General features: G+C 40.3%; 1 protein-coding gene across 3 annotated transcripts in view; it reads left to right on the top strand.

The window, feature by feature from the left end:
* The window catches only part of LRRC8D (leucine rich repeat containing 8 VRAC subunit D), a 116,770-nt gene extending 98,504 nt beyond the window's left edge, over positions 1-18,266 (top strand). For all 3 annotated transcript variants that reach the window (XM_030825068.1, XM_030825070.1, XM_030825069.1), the window contains one exon: positions 15,340-18,266. In XM_030825068.1, coding sequence (XP_030680928.1) covers positions 15,342-17,918 — 2,577 coding nt within the window. In that variant the 5' untranslated portion in view covers positions 15,340-15,341 and the 3' untranslated portion in view covers positions 17,919-18,266. The remainder of the gene's footprint in view (positions 1-15,339) is intronic.
* The last annotated feature ends 1,022 nt before the right edge of the window (positions 18,267-19,288 follow it).

Below are 19,288 nucleotides of genomic sequence, written 5' to 3'. Positions count from 1 at the left end.
GGGAAGGTCCAAGCTTCCCGGGATCTGAAATTTATGCAATTTGAGGGGCTGTCTTTAAGAAAAATAAAATTAGAGATACAAATATGAGTATAGGGCCTTGGAAGCGGTCAGTGCGAGGATAGAATCCTGACCCTTAACCTTCTTTCACTGCATGGCAAATCTACCTCAGCCTGTATCTCTTGTTGGTAGCTCTTCACATTGACAATTTAATTTATATATGCAACTAGGTGAATATTTCTTTCCCCTACACTATGCACTGTGTGAGAGAGGAAATATGTCTGAATTTACTCCCGAAGCTTTCTCCAGGAATTTGCATAGTGTTAACACTTGAGTATACAGTATATATTTCTTGGGTAAAGGAATAAATGAGCAAATGAATAATTAAAAGAAGACTTAGAGTTAATGCTTATAATGCCTGTATAAAACTGAATTTTTTGGAACCCAAAGCCAAGTGGAGAACATCTGGGTTCCATGGCTCATACCATTTCATCATGAAAGACAAACTTCTCAGTATCGGGTGGTAAAGATGAATGTTGATAGGTTTATTTCTATAAAGCACCTTATTCCACACAATGAATAATAACCAGCAGCTGTTACTCAGTGCGGACCATGTGCTGGGCACTTGCTCAACACTTGCACATGGTATTCTGCCTTAACACATATGGCATTCACCACTAACTCCAGGGTTACTCCCAGTCAGAATTTCTGCTTCCGTTGTCCATGCAATGCAGAAGGGCAGAAAACCCCATGCAGGACAAGGAAAAGGAGGCCTGAGGTGCTGGCACCTTCACTGTCTCAAGGGTCTTCCCTCTCTGGAGCTCCTTCCTCTCTGCCGCTCCTTCCTCTCTGCCGTTTTATATCACCTGTTATGTGCTAAAACGGTGTTTGCTTGCCACTGCCCCAGAGATCATACTGGCTTATCACCTGCCCTCTGCTTAGTTCTTGGTATTGTCTCCTAGTGAGGGTATGCCCAAGCTTACCTTTGTCTTTGTTTTCCTGTAGAGTGCTTAATTATGAGTCAAACTACATGCAGGTGGTCTATCCGAATGAGTTAGCATCAGAATGACCTGTTTTTTTAGAGTTCTAATATGTTGCCCAGCTGGACATTGAAAAATGCCTGTCAGAGTTGATCATTTTGACTTTGGCATAATTAATAGTGACCTTTTCTCCCTGCCAGTATTTGGTTCAGGTTGGGTGCCTTCTGAGCACCCTTCTGGAATGCTGTACACTTGTGAGTGATTCATTCTGTTAACAAACCTCTATTAAGTGCCTAATCTGTGCTGTGCCCTGAGGATATGCAGATAAAAGAAACTGTCCTCCCATTAGGTGGAGGCATTGAAACCCAAGTGGAGGAAGACAGGGAGACAGAACTGATAGTTCTGCTAGTGTCATGAGCAGTCATTGTCTGACTTTGCATTCATTTCTGATCCTACTGGCTAGAATCTCCCAATAAACTATGAAGTAATCCTTTTAACTGAATAAGCTACCTATCCAAGGATGAGAATTAGTATCTGAGTATTTTTCTCTCATACTAACTTTGAGAACTTTTTGAGGGTTAGTGAGGTAAGCACCAGGGCAGGATACTCAGGTACTTTTCCAGCAATCTGTACCAAACCAGGAATAAGGACTGATAGGCTCCCAGCTGTCTGTCACCAGAGCAGATATTTATGGGTTTATGATCAGAGGGTCTTTTGGTCCCAAAAAGTAACTGGAAAAGAATGTGGCAACTTCCTGGGACCATGGAAAGCTGCTTGGGTGTCAGGGATATGCTATGCCAGGTATATGCTAGAAGAAATACTATTAAATGTCAGTAAACTTGAAAGGAAAATGGTCAAGTTTAATCTAAGATGTCCATTTTGCAGATGGAAAGAAGCAGGGAATTTAAAAATGCAAGCAAAGTTCCCATTAGAAATCCTACTGACTGTCTCATAAACTGGATGAAGTTAGGCAATAAAGTTGGACCAAATTCTTCACTCAGTTTGGGATGACTTTCTCTGGAGCCTTTATTAAGGTCTTTTAGCTGCCAGACTCTGTTTTAGGGACTAATGAAACTATTGTCATTATCCCTTGCTCTTTTTATGTTTCCTCTAAGTTGCTTTCTCAGTAAGGACAGCTTTTAATTTTTTAAAAAATTATTTCCCTTTTTAATCCCCAGAACCATATAGCAAAAACTCCATAATTATTTGTTAAAGTTTCTAGTAGAGGGTACACTAAGTGGGGTCTATAGAAACTGAAGCTCTTGTGAAATTCTGCTGGCCTGAGTTCATGATTTAAGGGAATGCTGGTGATAGCTTGTAGAAGAAACTGAGATTGTATGGAATAAAATGTGGAAGCCATTGATTTTAGAGCCTCTTTTTTATTGTTCTGTGAATAAAATCTCATTTGTAAGCCCTCAAACATGGGCCTTGACTTTTAGAATTGAGAGCTAGAAGTAAAAACAAATTCGCAGCAGTGTGCTAACACATTTTTGTTAATTCCTAAGATATTTTGCTTTAGACCTATTAACATATTTGAGTTATGTTCCTTAGCTCTGAAGCAAATTTGCTTTGTGAATAGCACTACACTAGGAAGAAATCCTAAAAGAGACACTAAAATGTAATTTGTGTAAAGTTCTTTTATATTTCACAAGTTATGAATTTTCTATAGTCCTCTTCTTTTAAGTGTTAAATGGATTTATAAAAAGCTTTTGGTGGTTAGCAAAATGGGTGGTTTTTGCCCAATGCGAAATCTGAGATTGATAAGTTTTATATAAGGAGTGTTTTTTAAAATCTTGAGACTTTTTCTGTAAAAAAATTGTTTCAGTTATTTTTGAGATATCTAAACCAAAATAGCATTAGAAAGGAACTATTTTTAAAAGTTTAATTTCTTATCATACTCTTTTAAGAGGGAGTGACACCAGTGACATTTCATTTCTATATAGAATTATATCGGTTATAGAGTATATTGTATACTTGTAATACCCATAACTATTAACACTTAAATAATACAGTAATACAGAGGCCTATTGGGGGAAAAAAAAAAAACTAAATCATTCCTTTTTCCCCTATTGCTTCTGAAGCATTTGTTATTTTCTTTAACTGTATAAATTTTTGATAACTGATTTGGGTGTGCTGTGTGAGTATGTGTGTGTACATACACATATGTGCTTATGTGTCTGTTGAGTGTTAGGGAAGGCTTGTTGTAGAGATGGTGTAGCTCATTATAAACTTTAATTTGTTCTCATTTGATTTATTTCAATGAAAGATTTGAGAATTTGATCCTCGTAAGTCTCTTGCATGTTCTCCCATTTGCCCAGATTGACCAAGAGGGCTGACTTTTTTCCCTGCAGAAAGAAAGTGAAAGTTGGTATTTGATTGGGTTAGTTAATTCATGCCTACATGAAAAATTACAGGCCAGATGTGGCGGCTCATGCCTGTAATCCCGACACTTTGGGAGGCCAAGGCAGATGAATCATTTGGATCCAGGAGTTCAAGACCAGCCTGGGCAACATGGTGAAACCCTGTCCCTACTAAAAATACAAAAAATTAGCTGGGCTACTCGGGAGGCTGAGGTGGGAGAATCACCTGAGCCCAGGAGGTCAAGGCTGCAGTGAGCTAAGATCACGCCACTGCACTGTAGCCTGGACAACTGGAGTGAGACCCTATTTCAAAAAAAACAACAAAAAAGAAAAACTAAGTATAATTCAGTGTTACATTGATTACATTAATCAAGCCATTTGCTTCTTTATACATTAAACTCTTATTTAAATAATATTTCAAAGCCATTTGGCTTCCTTCTTTTAATAGGGGTACTAAGACCTCCTAGTACAGATAAATTTTTTAAGTTTTTTTTTTTTTTTTGAGAGAGTCTTGCTCTGTTGCCCAGGTTGGAGTGCAATGGCACAATCTCAGCTCACTGCAACCTCCGCCTCCCAGGTTCAAGTGATTCTTCTTCCTCAGCCTCCCGAGTAGCTGGGATTCCAGGCACCTGCCACCAAGCCTGGCTAATTTTTAAATTTTTAGTAGAGTCAGGGTTCCACATGTTGGTCAGGCTGGTCTCGAACTCCTGACCTCAGATGATCTGTCCGCCTCAGCCTCCCAAAGTGCTGGGATTACAGGCGTGAGCCACTGCACCTGGCCAACTTTTAAAGTTTTAATTTAGGTGATTATATTTTTCTGTTTTAATGCTAAGGTTTCCTTTATTGCTCATAACAATCTCATGAATATATGTTTTCCAGCAGTCACCAAGCTACCCACATTTACTCTGACTAACAAATGTGAACAAAGAGCATTTTTGCTCGTTTTTTTTTTTTTTGGAGATGGAGTTTTGCTCTTGTTACCCAGGCTGGGGTGCAGTGGGGTGCAGTGGGGCAATCTCAGCTCACTGAAACCTCTGCCTCCCGGGTTCAAGCTATGCTCATGCTTCAGCCTCCCACGTACCTGGGATTACAGGTGCTCGCCACCACACCTGGCTAACTTTTTGTATTTTTAGTAGAGAGCAGGTTTCATCATGTTGGCCAGGCTGGTCTCGAGCTCCTGACCTCAGGTGATCCACCTGCCTTGGCCTCCCAAAGTGCTGGGATTACAGGCATGAGCCACTGTGTCTAGCCAATAATTTTAATTTAAATGCATCTAAGAGAATAAGTAAAATTGAATGCCAAATATTTATCATCAGTCATTTATTCCAGGATTACTCTGTGTACATGGTGCTACATGCTAGTTCAAAATTCAACGAATTGGTCTAGTCATCTTCAGTTAGAGACTAAGACAGACTTTTCTCCTCAATGATTCTTTTTTTCTTTTTTAAATTCAGATTCAGCCAACATCTGTGGGGGCTTACTTTGTGCCAGACTCTAAACCAGATGTTCCTAATACATTACACTATGAGATGGTTTTTATTATTAAGATTTTACCGATGAGGCATGAATGTTAGAGAGGTAATAACATAAGCAATCATTTAAAAACATACTTGAACTTAGAACGTAGTCTAGCATGAATAGCTACAATAGGCTACAATCATATCTACCTTCACTGTCCTATTTTTGTTGAAAGGCAGTTTAGGCAGTAAAATAAACAAAGGTTGAGATCTGGTTTCTTTAGTTTAACAGCTTTATGGAGATAGAATTTACATACCATACAATTTATGCATTTGAAGTATATAATTCAGTGTTTTTTAGTGTAATCACAGAATTGTCCAACAACCATGTCTTCTGATTTTTGAACTGTTATTGATTTTTTTCATTACTACTAACCATACATTTCAATAAGAAAACAGGATCATAATTCTAAAAGGATTTAGATTCAACCCTGTTATTTTCAGATTTAGTTTTGTTCAACCAAAGTCCGATAACTTTCCCTTTCAGTTCTAGTACAAAAAGCTTCCTTGACTTCCATGAGAAATGTTTGCTTACAGGAATGTTAAGCTGATTTTCATGTGTGCCATTGACAAAGAGAAGCTTTGGAATGTGAAACCCACTTCCACATAATGTAATTATTTAAGTCTTTTGCAATAGACATACTATAAAAGAGAAATCAAAGAATATATGCAATTAATACTTACTAAATATACCTTTCTCAAGTTAAAAAACGAAAGTCCCTTGATAACCATTTATAGCCATTCTGAGTCCTGATTCACTAAGATCAAACCTCAAGATATGGATAGGATGCAGAGAAACCAGGTGCTGATCTCTTCTCTCATTGGCTTAAGTACACATTAGAAAGAATTATATTGTTATGATGGCCATACTTCCCAAAGCAATATATAGATCCAGTGCTATTCCTATCAAACTACCAGTGTCATTTTTCACAGAATTAGAAAAAACGATTCTAAAATTCATATGGAACCCAAAAAAAGCCAAATCACCAAAGCAATCCTAAACAAAAAGAATAAAGCTGGAGACATCGCATTACATGACTTCAAACTATGCTACAAGACTACAGTAACCAAAACAGCATGGTACTGATACAAAAGCAGACACACAGACCACTGGAACAGGACAGAGAGTCCACAAAATTACACACATACAACCACCTGATCTTTGTGACAAGGTCAACAGTAACAAACAATGGGGAATGGACTCCCTATTCAATAAATGGTGCTGGGATAACTGGCTAGCCATATGCAGAAGATTGAAACTGGACCCCTTCCTTTCACCATATACAAAAACTAACTCAAGATGGATTAAAGGACTTAAAGGTGAGACCTAAAACAATAAAAACTCTAGAAGAAAACCTAAAAAATACTATTCTGGATGTTGGCCTTGGCAAAGAATTTATGACTAAGTCCCCAAAGGCAATTGCAACAAAAACAAAAATTGACAAGTGGGACCTAATTAAACTAAAGAGCTTCTGCACAGCAAATTAAACTATCAACAGTAAACAGCATACAGAATGGGAGAAAATATTTGCAAACTATGCATCTGACAAAGGTCTAATATCCAGAATCTATGAGGAACTTAAATCAGCAAGCAAAAAGCAGTCCCATTAAAAAATGGGCAGAGGACATGAGCAAACACTTCTCAAAAGAAAACATAACATGCGGCCAACAAATATATGAAAAAAATGCTCAGCATCACTAATCATTAGAGAAATGCAAATCAAAAAGTCAGTGAGATACCCTCTCACACCAGAATGGCTATTATTAAAAAGTCAAAAAACACCAGATGCTGGCAAGGTTGCAGAGAAAAGAAAACACATATGCACTGCTGGTGGGGATGTAAATTAGTTCAGCCACTGTGGAAAGCAGTGTGTAGATTTCTCAAAAAAGTTAAAACAGAACTGTAATTCAACCCAGCAATCTCTATTGTGTATATACCCAGAGGAAAACAAATCATTCTACAAAAAAAGATGTGTACTTGTATGTTCATTGCAGCACTATTCACAATAGCAAAGACATGTGATCAACCAAGATGCCCGTTGACAGTGGACTGGATATTTTTTTAATATGGTACATATATACCATGGAATACTATGCAACCATAGAAAAAGAAGATACCGTGTTTTTTGCAGCAACATGGATGCAGCTGCAGGCCATTATCCTAGGCAAAGTAATGCAGGAACATAAAACCAAATACCACATGTTCTCACTTATAAGTGGGAGCTAAACACTGAATACACATGGATACAAAGAAGGGAACAATAGACACAGGGGCCTGCTTAATGGGGGAGAGAAAGGAGGGGAGTTGGGTTGGAAGGCTCCCTATTAGGTACTGTGCTCATGACCTTGATCAGGGATCCCCAACCCCTGGGCCACGGACTGCTACTGATCCATGGCCTGTTAGGAGCTGGGCTGCACAGCACCAGGTGAGCGGCAGGAGAGTGAGTGAAGCTTCATCTGTATTTACGGCCACTCCGCATTGCTGACATTACTGCCTGAGCTCTGCCTCCTGTCAGATCAGCAGCAGCATTAGATTCTCATAGGACTGTGAACCCTATTGTGAACTGTGAATTCAAGGGATCTAGGTTCTGCTATTCTTGTGAGAATCTCATGTCCGATGATCTGTCACTGTCACCCGTCACTCCCAGATGGGACTGTCTAGTTGCAGGAAAAGCTCAGGGATCGCACTGATTCTGCATTATGGTGAGTTGTATAATTATTTCATTATATATGACAGTGTAATAATAATAGAAATAAAGTGCATAACAAATGTGATGCACTTGAGTTAGCCCAAAACCATCCCCCTCCCCCATCCATGGAAAAACTGTCTTCCATGAAACCAGTCCTTGGTGCCACAAAGGTTGGGGACTGCTGACCTTGGTGATGGGATCATTCATACACCAAGCCTTAGCAACTAGTTTACCCATGTTACAAACCTGCACATGTACGCCCTGAACCTAAAATAAGTCACTAGAGGATCATAATGTACTTAATATACTATATTATATAAATATGTGTTCAATATACTTTATACATATACACACTCAGTATATATGAAAAGCTACTTTTGTTTTCAAAGTGCTTGTGCATCTTTAATTCAGTTGATGGTTGAAATACCCCCCTGGTAGAAAGGGCATATGTCATTATCCCCATTTTTGGTGGGTAAAATGGTATAACAGATGCATTAAGTCAAGTCCTGTGGCTGACATTGCTGGAAAGTACCGGTTTTCTGCCTTATGGCCTGGGCACTTTCTTAAGCCTATACTTAACATCCATGCTTTGGTTTCCATACTTTGGCTTACCCATGAGATGTGATATCTGTACAGGGGTATACTAGACCAATAACTGGGATAGCATTAAAATTATTTGTACTTTCTCTAACACATTATTTATCTCATGCTATGCCTTTGCCCTTGCCATTTCTTCAGTCAAAATTGTTTTCCCTCCTCTCCCCACCACCTCATGTCTCACCCTTCCTTCATCTCTCAGCTCAAAACCACACCTCTGTGAAGTTCTCCCAGTTACTACATGCAGACTTGGGCTTGCCCCGTTCTGTGCATCTGCTATACTTTGTATTAACTTCATATTACTTTGTATTAAGGTGAGAGCAATGCCCTTACTATTAGGTTGGTGCAACTTTTGCCATTAAAAGTAGTGGCAAAAACTGCAATCACTTTCACACCAACCTAATATGTTGTAATTGTACACTTACTGCTTATCATCCTGCATTAGACTGGGATCTCCTTGAGGGCAAGGATCTGTATTAGATCATCTGTGCATTCCCCTCCATGGTGCTTGGCACAGGGCTGGTGGCTTTCTTAAATTCCCAGTGAATGTCAGGAAAGGATGGTGGTGATTACATAATTTCATTGCTTTGTCACCTCTAAGCCAAGGACAACAGTAAGGAGTTTCCTCCTTCCATAGCCAACCCTTAGCCAATAACACAGGCATTGGATGATGTGTGGTAGAGAAAAAGATTTAGAGATGAAAGATTCTGTTAGCTCTCTCACTTAATTAGCTCAGAGAGGTCATTTAAGCTTTTTGAGCCTCAGGTTTCCTCATACTGTTGGGCAGTAGTAATGCCTAGACCACTGGGTTATTATGAAAATAAATAGAGATCTTGTATAGGAAAGTAGCTTGCAAACTGAAACGCACTGCAAACATGAGAAATAAAGAAGAAAAGGTAATCCGGTAGGAAGAACATGTGCTTTGGCCTTAGGTGGGATTTTAAATCCAGACTCTGCTACTAATTATTTAACGTCTACAACTTCTGTGAGTCTATTTCTTCCCCTCTCAAGGGCAAATAACAACACTTTGGCTGCTTAGAGTAATGTTGTGAAGGTTAAATAGGATTCAGGCAATGTTCCACTACGCTCCACCTGTGTTCAACTTGTTCCACCCAGAGCTTTCAGATATTGTATGTTCCTACCTCTGCACCTTCTTTTCTATGGCAGAATCAGTCCTTTGTACTCCAGAGAAAGCAGGCACCTACTCTCAGGCCGGGGAAATAAATAGTGAGGGGATACCACCAGAGGAAGAGACAGGCTTCCCTGGCATGTAATCCCAGCCAGCCGGGGTGTGCCTTGGGACAGGGTGGAGGCACAGCCTCAATGTCATGTCACAGCACATTCCTAGGACAGCTGTTTCTGCAGCAGCTTCTTTTACTGAAACTTTTTATTGAAGTGAAAGCATACATACCAAAAACATTTTACTGAAGCGGAAGCCTGAGTGTACAGATCACGTTTTATAAATTGAACACACCCATGTAACCAGATCATTCATTCTTGTTGCTGCCTAGTATTCTATTTTGTAAATATACCACATCTTTTATTCTACAGTTGATAGGCATTTGGACAGCTTACAATTTAGAGCTAATACAGATGGTGCTGCTATGAGCATTCTCATACATGTTTTTAGATGAATATATACCCGTGTTTCTTACAGGTATATACCTAGCAGTGGAATTGCAGGGTCATAGAGTGTGCTTATGCTCAATTTTAGTAGATAATACTAAAACATTTCCCAGAGTTTCCCAACATTGACACACTCACCAGCAGTATTTGCATTCCATTTGCTCCAGCATGCCCACTGGCACTTAGTATTATCTGTCATTTTAATTTTAGGAATTCTGGTGGATTTTATAATTTCATACAACATTTGGAAATAGAGCCATTCTCTTAGCCCCCAAAAGCTTAAACTAAACTTTTGTACATTCATTTTCAGGAATGTGCTCTGTATAAAACTGGGAAGTTGTATCAGATGTAAAGCCCCTAGTACAGTGTTTGCCACGTGGAAGGAAAATGACAAGTGATAGCCACTATTACTGTCACCATTATCATCACTAAATGCCATCTGTGTTCTTCAAGGGTGAGAGTAGGTCATGGTGGATTACAAAGGTGAACGAGACATATTCTCTGCCTACAAGGAGCTCAAGATCTAGTGGAAGAGACCAAGATTAGAAACAGATTTTGTTTTTGTTTTTGAGACGGGAGTCTTGACCCGTTGCCCAGGCTGGAGTGCCGTGGCATAATCTCGCCTCACTGCAACCTCCGCCACCCGGGTTTGAGCAATTCTTCCTGCCTCAGCCTCCTGGGTAGCTGGGATTACAGGCACCTGGCACCAAGCCCCGCTAATTTCTGTATTTTTAGTGGAGACGGGGTTTCCCCATGTTGGCCAGGCTGATCTCAAACTCCTAACCTCAGGTGATCTGCCCACCTCGGTCTCCCAAAGTGCTGGGATTACAGACATGAGCCACCATCCCCGGCCTACAAACAGATTATTATTAGACAACATGATAGCAATTTGAAGGAAAAGGTAGTGCTTGAGCTGGGACTTAATAAGGAAAAATTCAATAGAAAGAAAAAAGAGAAATGGGCTGGAGAAAACAGCAAGGGCACAAAACTTCTGGTGGGGGGTGGCAGAGTAGACAATGTACTGGAAGACAGGAGCTCACCTGAGGTTGGAGTGGTCGTGTGCTGTCTGTTATTCAGTGTTACCATTCTTGCGGGGAGTCTGGGGCCGGAGCTGGTGACCGTGTGTGAAGTTACAGTACTCTGCACTCTGTTTCTATGCCCACTGCCACTACCTTTGAACATTTCTTTTCCCACTGGGAAGGTGGACAGCCTCTTCTATTTCCTGGGATCAAAGCCTGTCCTGAGTACAAGGTGCTTGAAAACTACCATTGACACTTCAACAGCTGCAAAATAACGCTGGTTGCAAGAATCCAACAATGTCTCTGCTGTGTGGTCCTTTAACTATTTATTTTTATGCTGAGACCTGGCTTAGAGTGTTCATTCTTGCATAGATCCAGGTTGCTTTGTGGTAGCAATTCAGGTTAATAAAATGCTCCTCTGCCCAATACCATCTGTAGATGTTAATAAATGTTCTCAAGGAATTTTTAGGATGCTGAAGATGATGATCAAGATCTCAAAATCATTTCACTGATTGAGCACCTACTGTCAGGCATTGGATACATAGGACAAAGAAGGAAGTTAGACATAGTGCATATCTTCATTGAATTGGTAATCCAATGGGAGATCAGACAAGTAAATACAGTGTGATAAGGGCTGTGATGGGCGGAGGTACAGAGTTCTGTGAGAACACATCGAAGAAGCACCGCACCCATACTAGGGGATCAGGGAAGGCTTTCTGGAAAAGGCTGCAGAAACCTGATAGCCTAGTGAAGAGGGGTAGGGAGGAAGTAATCAAGGCAGAGGAAACAAAGTGTTGGAGAGGCTGAACACAAGGGAGAGAATGGCTTGTTAGAGAAACTGGCAGAAGTTACTGGCCTGGAACAGAGAGAGCCTGGAGAGTTTTTACCAAGGGACCCATGGCAAGATGGAAAAGGGATTAAAGGAGGTAAAGACTGGCAGCAGAAAGACCAGTTGTAATAATCATGGTGTAAAAGGCAAATAACCAATGTCCTCAGTACACTTGACTTTCAAAATTCACTTATCTCTCAATCTGCCAACCCAGACATCCTGGCCTCCCTAGAACCAGATACAACTACAGTCACATGTCACTTCATGGGGATACCTTCTGAGAAATGTGGTGTTAGGCAATTTCATTGTTGTGTGAATATCAGAGTGTACTCACACAAAGCTAGATGGTGTGTGTGTATATGCATGTATGTATGTATTCATATGGAAAACCAAATTCCCAACATCATGACTGAATATCAGTCCTTTCCCCTACTTCAGGAGTCCCCGGGCCCCAGGCTGCAGACTGGTACCTTGTCAAGGGCTGTTAGGAACTGGGCTTCACGGCAGTAGGTGAGCGGCGGGAGAGTGAGCATTACTGCCTGAGCTCCGCTTTGTGTCAGATCAGCAGCAGCATTAGATTCTCATAGTAGCGTGAACCCTATCGTGAACTGCGCATGTGAGGGATCTAGGTAGTGCACACCTTATGAGAATCTAATGCCTGATGATCCAACCAAGATGAAACAGTTGCATCCCAAAACCATCTCTCCCCTCAACCCCCATTTCTGGAAGAATTGTCTTCCACAAAACTTGTCTGTAGTGCCAAAAAGGTTGAGGACCGCTGCCCTACTTGATCTGTAATGCCAATGATTAGTGCTCTATATCAGGTTTCTATGTACTTCATTATAAAATGGAGTCTCACTCTGTCACCCAGCCTGGAGTGCAGTGGCGTGATCTTGGCTCACTGCAACCTCCTCCTCCCGGGTTCAAGCAATTCTTCTGCCTCAGCCTCCCAAGTAGCTGGGATTACAAGCGTGAACCACTATGCCTGGCTAATTTTTGTATTTTTAGTAGAGATGGGGTTTCACCATATTCCCCAGGCTGGTCTCAAACTCCTGGCCTCAAATGATCCACCCACCTTGGCCTCCCAAAGTGCTGGGATTACAGGCATGAGCCACCATCTTGTATCTTATGGGACCACCATCATATATGCAGTCCATTGTTGACCAAAACACCATTATGCAGTTAATGACTCTATTTAAAAAGTAAAGAAAAATCCTATTTGAAAGAACTACTACATGCAAAAAAAAATCTATTGTTCCTATTACTCACGCAGATGGCCCTTTAAAGCCAAAAGCCACGGTCCCCAGGTATGACTGTTACGTTCCTTGCCAGAAATAAACCTGTGCAAGGTGTACTTTCTAGTCTCTGTGCGTGAAGTAAGAGTCATTCTGTGCTTGATGCTGTGTTTTGTGCATTCTAGATAGGAACTGAAGAGCTCAAAATGACATGAGGTTGAGCTGCTTCTCATTTAGTTTAGCTTCCTATGCTTCCAGTAGCCTTTCTTCCTGCGTATCCAAGCCATTCATGAAAGCAAAACCCACACACAAGATACAGGAGCTCAGAATAAAAGGGGTTCAAGTGGGCATGTTATCTGCCACTTCCCCTACTAAGGGACAAATAGTTATTTTTCTTTTTTTCACTTCCTTGGTAATTTTCTTTTCTTTTTTTTTTTTTTTATTACAAAGACTGGATACCAGGCATTTCATACTTAAGCCCTGAAGTCTGGGAATGTGATTTCTAACAATTTTATGTTTAGAGTTCTTAGGCTTGTGTTTACCTGCTTACATAAGAGATAATTTCGCTTACAAAACTAACTACAGATGTGATCATTGCTGTAGTATACATTGTATTTTATTAAGAAATATTATGTACCTACTCTGTGCAGTACTAGGTATGTGGAAGGGTTTCAGAAAAAAAAAAGACCTGGTCCCTGCTCTCAGAAACTTAATTTAAAACAGAGCAGAATCAAAGTACTAATGCCACCTTTCTTCACTGTGTCATCCAAGGAAGACATGAGTAATCAGTCACAGCACTGTTTCCTACTGAAACCAGGATCAGCCTCAGAATCCTCCTCAACACAGCATTCCAGACAACCCATGAATAGATAATTCATCTTCCTGGCCGGGTGTTGTGGCTCACGCCTGTAATCCCAACACTTTGGGAGGCCAAGGTGGGCAGATCACAAGGTCAGGAGTTCGAGACCAGCCTGGCCAATATGGTGAAACCCTGTCTCTACTAAAAATACAAAAATTAGCCGGGCATGGTGGCGGATGCCTGTAGTCCCAGCTACTCGGGAGGCTAAGGCAGGAGAATCGCTTGAACCAAGGAGGCAGAGGTTGCAGTGAGCTGAGATCGCACCACTGCACTCTAGCCTGGGTGACAGAGTGAGGCTCTGTCTCAAAAATAAATAAATAAATAAATAAATAAATAAAAATAAAACATTAAAAATTCATCTTCCATCCTTAATTTAAAAAAATACATGCATTCCCAAAACTCTGGGGTACTTGCCTTGGTTTTTACTGCTTGGTCTTTTGCTAGTTTTTAAAGAAATAACATGATTTATTTATTTAAAAAAGACAAAGCAATATGAATATGGAAACCAAGAACCTCCCAAGAAAGCAAAATATGTTCATGTGGTTTTTCAAGAAGTTGAAACACTCAGTTCATGCACATAATTAGAGCAGCGTATTCCCATTACTTCCCACTATAAACACTGTTTTTCTTGGTTACTTCCAGGATGATTATCCTCGTCCTTTATTATTTGTATAAACTAGTTCCAGTGCTATAAAGCTGCCAGCTGATAGCAAATAATAACCACGTTTTCAAGTTTCCTGGCACCGGGGCTTCATTCATGGCTGCTCAGGTCACCTGCTTTGGTAGAGATCATATGTCTTCCTGGTGCTGACTTATTCAGCATCACCATCACTGATTATTTCATGGCCACCTGAGTCTTGAGCTGTCTTCTCAAACCACGTGCTTTCCATAGGACTGCATCAAAGGCCAGAGTGTCAGCTATATATATTGATACATCCCAAGTGTGTATAGTAAGACTCCTCCTAAACACTAGACCCTTACTTTCAACTGTTCACGGACACTTCCACCAGAGTGATTGGAGCTAACGTAAACAGCTAACAAACACTTGTGGCCAGAGGGTGTGCTAAGAGCGTCACAATCATTACTTAATTTAACCTTTCCAACAACCCTTAGAAGTTTTCATCCCTATTATACAGATGGGAAATACACAAGGCTTAAGGAATCAACCATTAGTAAGTGTTAGAACTAAGTCTGGAACATAAGACTATCCAGGGTTTAATGGTATTTAATGGTATACACAGACCCTTCAATTTTGGCTTATACAAAATAAGAGTCATCTCACTCCTCGACCTCCAAATTTCAGTCTTAACCTTTAATGAGTCCACAACAAATGCCATCCTGCTGTCGTATCCTCCTTCAAGGTCCACTAAGTAACCACTAGGGACTTGGTGCAGTCTGTCATCATTTCTTACCTAGAATGCAATTCTTACTCATTCTTTCCCTCTTCCCTTGCACTAGGAGAGAAAAGCTATATATTCCCCTTTTAGTTTATTTTCTACTACATTTATATTGGATAAAAAGATAGGACCTGAATGAGAAAACTTTAGTTTGGAGCAGGCATAGGGTTTTTCTCATTTATTCTTTTCACTTGCATCTCTAGAATAATGTCTTTTGTCTTCTTGTTTTCTAGGAATGTTTACCCTTGCGGAAGTTGCATCACTTAATGACATTCAGCCAACTTACCGAATCCTGAAACCATGGTGGGATGTGTTTATGGATTACCTGGCTGTTGTTATGTTAATGGTAGCCATCTTTGCAGGAACCATGCAACTTACCAAAGATCAGGTGGTCTGTTTGCCAGTATTGCCATCTCCTGTAAATTCAAAGGCACATACACCACCAGAAAATGCCGACGTCACCACCAACATCCCGAAGATGGAAGCAGCCACCAACCGAGACCAAGATGGGCGGACAACAAATGACATTTCCTTTGGGACATCTGCTGTGACACCTGACATACCTCTCAGAGCCACATATCCTCGCACGGATTTTGCACTTCCAAATCAGGAGGCAAAGAAAGAGAAGAAAGATCCAACAGGTCGAAAAACAAACTTGGATTTTCAGCAATATGTATTTATTAATCAGATGTGTTACCATCTGGCCCTTCCGTGGTATTCTAAGTACTTTCCATACCTTGCTCTTATACATACTATTATTCTCATGGTCAGTAGCAACTTTTGGTTCAAATATCCCAAAACATGCTCAAAAGTAGAACATTTTGTTTCAATATTAGGAAAGTGCTTTGAATCCCCTTGGACCACAAAAGCATTGTCTGAGACAGCATGTGAAGACTCAGAGGAAAACAAGCAGAGAATAACAGGTGCCCAGACTCTACCAAAGCATGTTTCTACCAGCAGTGATGAAGGGAGCCCCAGCGCCAGTACACCAATGATCAGTAAAACTGGCTTTAAGTTTTCAGCTGAGAAGCCTGTGATTGAAGTTCCCAGCATGACAATCCTGGATAAAAAGGATGGAGAGCAGGCGAAAGCCCTGTTTGAGAAAGTGAGGAAGTTCCGTGCCCATGTGGAGGATAGTGACTTGATCTATAAACTCTACGTGGTCCAGACAGTTATCAAGACAGCCAAGTTCATTTTTATTCTCTGCTATACAGCAAACTTTGTCAACGCAATCAGCTTCGAACACGTCTGCAAGCCCAAAGTTGAGCATCTGACTGGTTACGAGGTATTTGAGTGCACCCACAATATGGCTTACATGTTGAAAAAGCTTCTCATCAGTTACATATCCATTATTTGTGTTTATGGCTTTATCTGCCTCTACACTCTCTTCTGGTTATTCAGGATACCTTTGAAGGAATATTCTTTTGAAAAAGTCAGAGAAGAGAGCAGTTTTAGTGACATTCCAGATGTCAAAAACGATTTTGCGTTCCTTCTCCACATGGTAGACCAGTATGACCAGCTATATTCCAAGCGTTTTGGTGTGTTCTTGTCAGAAGTTAGTGAAAATAAACTTAGGGAAATTAGTTTGAACCATGAGTGGACATTTGAGAAACTCAGGCAGCACGTTTCACGCAATGCCCAGGACAAGCAGGAGTTGCATCTGTTCATGCTGTCGGGGGTGCCCGATGCTGTCTTTGACCTCACAGACCTGGATGTGCTAAAGCTTGAACTAATTCCAGAAGCTAAAATTCCTGCTAAGATTTCTCAAATGACTAACCTCCAAGAGCTCCACCTCTGCCACTGCCCTGCAAAAGTTGAACAGACTGCTTTTAGCTTTCTTCGCGATCACTTGAGATGCCTTCACGTGAAGTTCACCGATGTGGCTGAAATTCCTGCCTGGGTGTATTTGCTCAAAAACCTTCGAGAGTTGTACTTAATAGGCAATTTGAACTCTGAAAACAATAAGATGATAGGACTTGAATCTCTCCGAGAGTTGCGGCACCTTAAGATTCTCCACGTGAAGAGCAATTTGACCAAAGTTCCCTCCAACATTACAGATGTGGCTCCACATCTTACAAAGTTAGTCATTCATAATGACGGCACTAAACTCTTGGTACTGAACAGCCTTAAGAAAATGATGAATGTCGCTGAGCTGGAACTCCAGAACTGTGAACTAGAGAGAATTCCACATGCTATTTTCAGCCTCTCTAATTTACAGGAACTGGATTTAAAGTCAAATAACATTCGTACAATTGAGGAAATCATCAGTTTCCAGCATTTAAAACGACTGACTTGTTTAAAATTATGGCATAACAAAATTGTTACTATTCCTCCCTCTATTACCCATGTCAAAAACTTGGAGTCACTTTATTTCTCTAACAACAAGCTCGAATCCTTACCAGTGGCAGTATTTAGTTTACAGAAACTCAGATGCTTAGATGTAAGCTACAACAACATTTCAATGATTCCAATAGAAATAGGATTGCTTCAGAACCTGCAGCATTTGCATATCACTGGGAACAAAGTGGACATTCTGCCAAAACAATTGTTTAAATGCATAAAGTTGAGGACTTTGAATCTGGGACAAAACTGCATCACCTCACTCCCAGAGAAAGTTGGTCAGCTCTCCCAGCTCACTCAGCTGGAGCTGAAGGGGAACTGCTTGGACCGCCTGCCAGCCCAGCTGGGCCAGTGTCGGATGCTCAAGAAAAGCGGGCTTGTTGTGGAAGATCACCTTTTTGACACCCTGCCACTCGAAGTCAAAGAGGCATTGAATCAAGACATAAATATTCCCTTTGCAAATGGGATTTAAACTAAGATAATATGTGCACAGTGATGTGCAGGAACAACTTCCTAGATTGCAAGTGCTCACGTACAAGTTATTACAAGATAATGCATTTTAGGAGTAGATACATCTTTTAAAATAAAACAGGATGCATAGAAGGCTGATAGAAGACATAACTGAATGTTCAATGTTTGTAGGGTTTTAAGTCATTCATTTCCAAATTTTTTTTTTCTTTTGGGGAAAGGGAAGGAAAAATTATAATCACTAATCTTGGTTCTTTTTAAATTGTTTGTAACTTGGATGCTGCCGCTACTGAATGTTTACAAATTGCTTGCTTGCTAAAGTAAATGATTAAATTGACATTTTCTTACTATATCACCTTTTTTGAGGGGTCTTAATTTACTTTGCTTAATTGGTGCAATATTGCTTTAACTCAGTTCACTAAGGACAGACACATCAAGTCCAAACTTGTAAATTTAGATTTGCTAAAATACTGATTTATTTCCTGTTTTAATTTAAAGTGCCTCAAGTAAGCAGCTCTCACAATAGTTGAGTGGTACTGCTGATCCCGAGCACCTCGTGTCATAGATTTTATGCTCTTACAGACTTGGAATGTAGTAGAGGTATGTGGATTGTTAGGGGTCTTGTTTTTTAAGAATAAGTAACAAGAAATAACACATTTCTTAATAATAGCTTTTTTGACATAGTTTGGAGTTCTGATTATATGGTACATTTTTCTACCAATAATATAGGGTTGCCAATAAATAGAAAATGTTTTCTAAAAATAAATTTTATTACAACAAAATAAAAATTTTAATGACTTATTAACACAACCTCCAGTATCACCACCATTTGGAAGATAACACAGAATCACAAGTATCATTTAATTTCTTGCCCTTTTCAGTGTTGTTCTGGTGTTGGTGGGAAAATAATAGGAAATGTAGTTCATTGGGTAGGGAAACTGTTAACTTTCCCTATCTTAGTGACAAGCTGTATTTTCTATGTTTTTGTGCAGCTAGAAGTCATAGCCAGACAAATGCTAGGAGAATACACTTTTTAGATAATGATTTCTTTATCTAACTGACCAGTGTCTAATCAATCTCAGAAAAATCCAAAAAATTCCCTGCCATCTGTTTAGGTATTAGTTGGCAGATGTTTCATAGGCCTTCTACAGGACTCTTTTCAAGAGAATAGAGCAGTTTGGCACTCTGACAAAGTAGTGTCCTCTCGCTACAAAACTGGACTCACTTAAACACTGGACTTTTGTCACTTCTAAGCACAGCTTGAAGGATTTTGCAGAGAATGGGCAAAGATGGACTCATATCTTCGCTTTCCTCCCCAGAACTGAACTCTGGGAGTGCTGGTCTGTGGCCAATGGAGGTGAATCTTTGCCTGCA

Source organism: Nomascus leucogenys, chromosome 12, assembly GCF_006542625.1.
Source record: "Nomascus leucogenys isolate Asia chromosome 12, Asia_NLE_v1, whole genome shotgun sequence".
NCBI classification, from domain to species: Eukaryota; Metazoa; Chordata; class Mammalia; order Primates; family Hylobatidae; genus Nomascus; species Nomascus leucogenys.
Note: the sequence above shows the minus strand (reverse complement) of the source record. Positions and strands in the feature narration are given on the sequence as shown.